A 5,021-nucleotide genomic window follows, 5' to 3' on the forward strand; every position below is an offset into this window, starting at 1 on the left:
GGGAGGACATCAACAAAAACAGCAAACAGTCCCCTGCCATGACCCGGAATTGCTGCGGCCACCAAAAAGAGTCATAACCATAATATGATCAAGGCAAGCCAACAGCCCTCTGGCGAAGTTGTGAGAGCAGGACTTCCCGACTACATCTACAGGGAGGGAAGCCTTTTGCTCAGCTGTCAAGGAATTTCTGGTGCGTGTGCTGAAGCAACGCACGATCAATACAAAGGGCGATGCCAGAACAGCTCACAAAGTAAAGGTTAGGTACAGGTGGGCACCCATCGCCCGAACAGGGACTTAAACCCTGGACCCTCAGATTAAAAGTCTGATGCTCTACCGACTGAGCTATCCGGGCTCGTGAGGGCATGCCCCAAGTTTTCGGTGTAGACGCTCAAGGCGGGGGTGTCCTGCAGGTGCGGTTCTGTTGGTCGTTTCCGCCATTGTGTTTTACACTAGGCCCCGACGATGCTTCTCAGACTTACAGGGTTCTGTCAGCTTTGGGTTCTGTGCACCTTTCTGAAGTAGGGTTGTTCAGTCTTACATCTGGAGGCGATGCCACCTGTAGATTGCAGTTCATCAAGTACACCTGAACCGGGTAATGGGATTCTGGGAGTTGGCAGGTAAGTGAAACTCAGACGTGTTTTAAAACTACCCTGACAGCTTATCTTTGGTATTTTTCTGCTCTTGCATGCCTTATAGGTTCCTTCAAAGCAAACATTTGTAAAATCACAGAAATTGTTGTATGCTCACATTGGTTTACATTAAACATGAACAGTATATATATAGACTGTGGTTCACAAATCTGATCTTGTGTGCTGTGCTATCATCGTCACAGCACACCACACGTTATAGGTGCAAAACTATTAAATCCAGGATTTTTTGTGCTCATGTTTGTGGTCTCTCCCAGTTTTAAACTACTCTACAATTTAAAAAAAAATTGGTGAGGCCCCCGGCATAAGAGCTACCTTCTCAATGCACGGTAATTCATCACTGTCCCTGGAGGTAAGCCAAATCACAGTTGCATGCCCCCTCATCGAGCACACATGAAATGGCCACTTTGGCTCAGATGGTATGCAGGTACTTGAAAGTGAGATGCGAATTAAAAGCTGCCCTTTTAAGCCTGGGGGCAAACAGGCTTTTCAAGCAATAGCTGGCAGCGGTGGGATTTGAACCCACGCCTCCGAAGAGACTGGAGCCTTAATCCAGCGCCTTAGACCGCTCGGCCACGCTACCACAGATTTGACACCTCGGCCAGCCCTTTCTCGCCGCTGCCATCGCTCAGATGGCTTTACAGTCACAAGTCGGCGCGGACGAGATACACCAGCTGGCAAGTAATTCTATATTCTTTTGGTGCTCAGTACACAGTTTTGAAGTAACACCGCATGAAAAATGCATTTACAAAAAGTAGAAAGAGCGTGTCTACTGTTCTTTTTTGAGCAACAGCAGGCGAGCATACTGACAACCGGCCATTAGGCTGTTTATGCCAGGAACACGTTCCATCTGTATCAGAGCCACTCGTTAACAAACACGTGAGAGTGTATACTGGGCTGCATTGTTTTCTCTTTCGAGAGAGGAATCCTGTTGTACCGACCTTAAGATAACGCAACAAAGCTGCTCGTGAAATTGTATGTCCGCAAAGCAAACACCTAAAGCAACCGTAGTCGGCAGGGTTTGAACCTGCGCGGGGAGACCCCAATGGATTTCAAGTCCATCGCCTTAACCACTCGGCAGGACATCAACAAAAACAGCAAACAGTCCCCTACCATGATCCGGAATCGCTGCGGCCTCCAAAAAGAGTCATAACCATAATATGATCAAGGCAAGCCAACAGCCCTCTGGCGAAGTTGTGAGAGCAGGACTTCCCGACTACATCTACAGGGAGGGAAGCCTTTTGCTCAGCTGTCAAGGAATTTCTGGTGCGTGTGCTGAAGCAACGCATGATCAATAAAAAGGGCGATGCCAGAACAGCTCACAAAGTAAAGGTAAGGTACAGGTGGGCACCCATCGCCCGAACAGGGACTTGAACCCTGGACCCTCAGATTAAAAGTCTGATGCTCTTCCGACTGAGCTATCCGGGCTCGTGAGGGCATGCCCCAAGTTTTCGGTGTAGACCAGAGGTGCCCAACCTTTTTTGATCCAAGATCTACTTTTCAAGTAGCCAACCTCCCGAGATCTACCAGTCCAGTGTCAACATCGCAAACCCACACACATCATTTCCAGCCTGCAGTAACTAACCTCACAACACTTTTTCTTGTTGTCACACAACTACTAGACATCACAATAAAAACCCTCCCTCTCTCAAACACACACAGACAAATTCCTCTCACACAGTTGCCAGTTTGCATAGTGCGCTGTAGCACAAACCCGCTCTTTATGCTCCTCTCTCTCTGTCACACTCACTCACTCTCTCTCACACACACACACACACACACACACACACACACCAATCTGCGTGATGAGCAATAGTCATAACTGACCTTAATATGAACCAAACAGAAACATAAACCAGATAGATCTCTAAGTTTGAAAAAAGGAAATCACTTTCTACCTTAGTGGGAGACCTGGCACTGGGAGGAGGAGGCTAGCTTCTCGTAGTTAGGAGTGTAGGAGCTGGTTGCAAGGCGTAGGCAGGCTGCAAGGTGGTCATCAGTCATTGTTGATCTGTACTTGGACTTGATGATTTTCATGTGTGAGAAAGCAGACTCGCACAAATAAGTTGATCCAAAAAGAGCTGTCAAGTTCAAGGCACATCTTCTGAGATTGGGATATTTCTCCTCCACCAGTAGTTTCCAGAACACTACATGCTCTCCAGGTTGAGCAGATGTTGATCTGGCTTTGATCTCAATGTCATTTTGCAATGTCAGAATCTCATCCTCAAGAGCGGAGCTTTCCAAGTCGAAAAGTGATTTGACTTTGGCTGCAATGTCACCAACATCAATACTTGCAGCAAATGGATAACACATATAGCTGGCTACAGGCTCGATGGATGCAAAGTCAGTAAAACGCCTCACAAACTCTGACGAGATGCTCTGAACATGCTCCTCATAACGTGCACTGTCAAGCTGTGTCACACCTTTACCTTGACGTTGTAGTTCTGCCTGCATGTGAGGGAAGTTGCGCAGGTTACCACGCTGCAGCCTGCTTGACATCAGCTGTAGCTTGCTTTTAAATGTGTTCACTGAACTCATCATGTTGACTACATCTTTACCCTTACCCTGAAGCTCTAAATTCAATTCATTGAGCTCGGCAGTGAGATCAGTGAGGAAAGATACATCTAACAGCCACTGGTGGTCCTCTAGCTTTGTATGGTAATCCACATGTTTTGAAAGCTTCAGGAAGTCCTTGATTTCAGGTAATAACTCCGTGAATCTGGACAAAAATTTACCACTGCTTAACCACCTAACATCCGTGTGAAGCAGCAGGTCTGTGTGCTCAGCCTCATTCTCCTCCAAGTGAGCACGGAAAAGCCTTCTCTGCAGACTCCTGGCCCGAACTGAACACACAATCTTCATCGCAATATCCATCACTTCTTTCATATTTAAAATCTTTCCACACAACGCTTGCTGGTGAATTATACAATGATAATTCAGGATATCTGGGAAGGATTCACTTTCTTTGCACAGTGCAATGAACCCACTGGTGCGGCCCATCATTGCAGGCGCCCCATCAGTTGTGATGGAGATCAGCTTGAAGAGCGGCAGTGTTGTCTCGCTAACAAAGCCCATGAACCCATTAAAAATATCCTCACCTCTGGTGTGTCCTTTTAATGGCAAAAGTGTGAGCAGCTCTTCCTTGGCGCTCATGTCTTCAAAAACCATCCTGATGAAAACACACAATTGTACTACATCCACCGTATCAGTCGACTCATCAAATTGGAGGGAAAAGCACTCACACGCATCAATATCCTCCCTCAGTTGCTCCTCCACATCCACAGCCATTCTCTCACATCGCCTTGTAGTAGTATTGCGGGAGAGTTGCACTTCTTTAATGGCCTTCACGATCTCTGTTTTATTTTTAAAGTCGTCAAAAAGGCTATCCGCTGCCTCGAGAAAGGCTTCCTTCACCATATCGCCGTCATTGAATGGCTTCTTGTGTTTAGCAAGGATGTGACTGACGCGATAGGAAGCAATAGTTGCGGCCTTACCCTGAGTCTTCGGTTTGGTGAAGATTGACTGCCGTGCTGAAAGCTGTGCTTTCAAATCCCGCACTTTTGTGGCGCGTAAAGGCGTTTTTGCAGGGAAATCCCTCTCGTAGCTCCCGTGTACTGTTTTAAAATGGCGCTCCAGGTTCCCTTTTTTTGCCAATGCCACCGTTGCATTGCAGATCAAACAAACAGGCTTTGAATGAGAATAAACAAAAAAATAATCTTCCTCCCATTCAGGGTGAAAATGGTAGGTCTTGGCTCGTTTCCCCTCAGCCATGTTCGTTTAGGTACGTGTAACCGCTCTGTTCGCTAGCTTCTAGGCTTCTGGCTACTGTTGACATGCAGCTGTCAACTTCCTGTCATGCATGTCACGCGCGACCGTAGGTTAAACGTGACCTACTTTTTTTTAAATACTTTTTTGTGGACGTTGTTAAGAGACTGATAGGGTACCAGGCAAGGACTCATGATAGGCTGTAGTGTACATTTTGTACAAAATATAACACACAAACACACGGGGTGTGTGTGTGTTATATTTTGTATTTTTTTTCTTTAATTTTTTCGCGGTCGACTTGGGAATAGTCTGCGGTCTACGAGCAGACCGCGATCGACTGGTTGGGCACTCCTGGTGTAGACGCTCAAGGCGGGGGTGTCCTGCAGGTGCGGTTCTGTTGGTCGTTTCCGCCATTGTGTTTTACACTAGGCCCCGACGATGCTTCTCAGACTTACAGGGTTCTGTCAGCTTTGGGTTCTGTGCACCTTTCTGAAGTAGGGTTGTTCAGTCTTACATCTGGAGGCGATGCCACCTGTAGATTGCAGTTCATCAAGTACACCTGAACCGGGTAATGGGATTCTGGGAGTTGGCAGGTAAGTGAAACTCAGA

The 5,021-nt window shown here is 47.0% G+C and overlaps 1 protein-coding gene across 1 annotated transcript; it reads right to left on the minus strand.

Moving 5' to 3' along the window:
- Positions 1-2,546: 2,546 nt before the first annotated feature.
- Positions 2,547-4,418, minus strand: LOC306892977 (general transcription factor II-I repeat domain-containing protein 2-like; the record flags this gene model as incomplete). Its single annotated transcript, XM_079454399.1, has 1 exon — positions 2,547-4,418. One exon carries the CDS (start codon positions 4,416-4,418, stop codon positions 2,547-2,549), a length of 1,872 nt encoding a protein of 623 aa, XP_079310525.1.
- Positions 4,419-5,021: the final 603 nt, after the last annotated feature.

The sequence above is a fragment of the Barbatula barbatula genome, assembly GCF_947034865.1.
Source record: "Barbatula barbatula genome assembly, chromosome: 4".
NCBI classification, from domain to species: domain Eukaryota; kingdom Metazoa; phylum Chordata; class Actinopteri; order Cypriniformes; family Nemacheilidae; genus Barbatula; species Barbatula barbatula.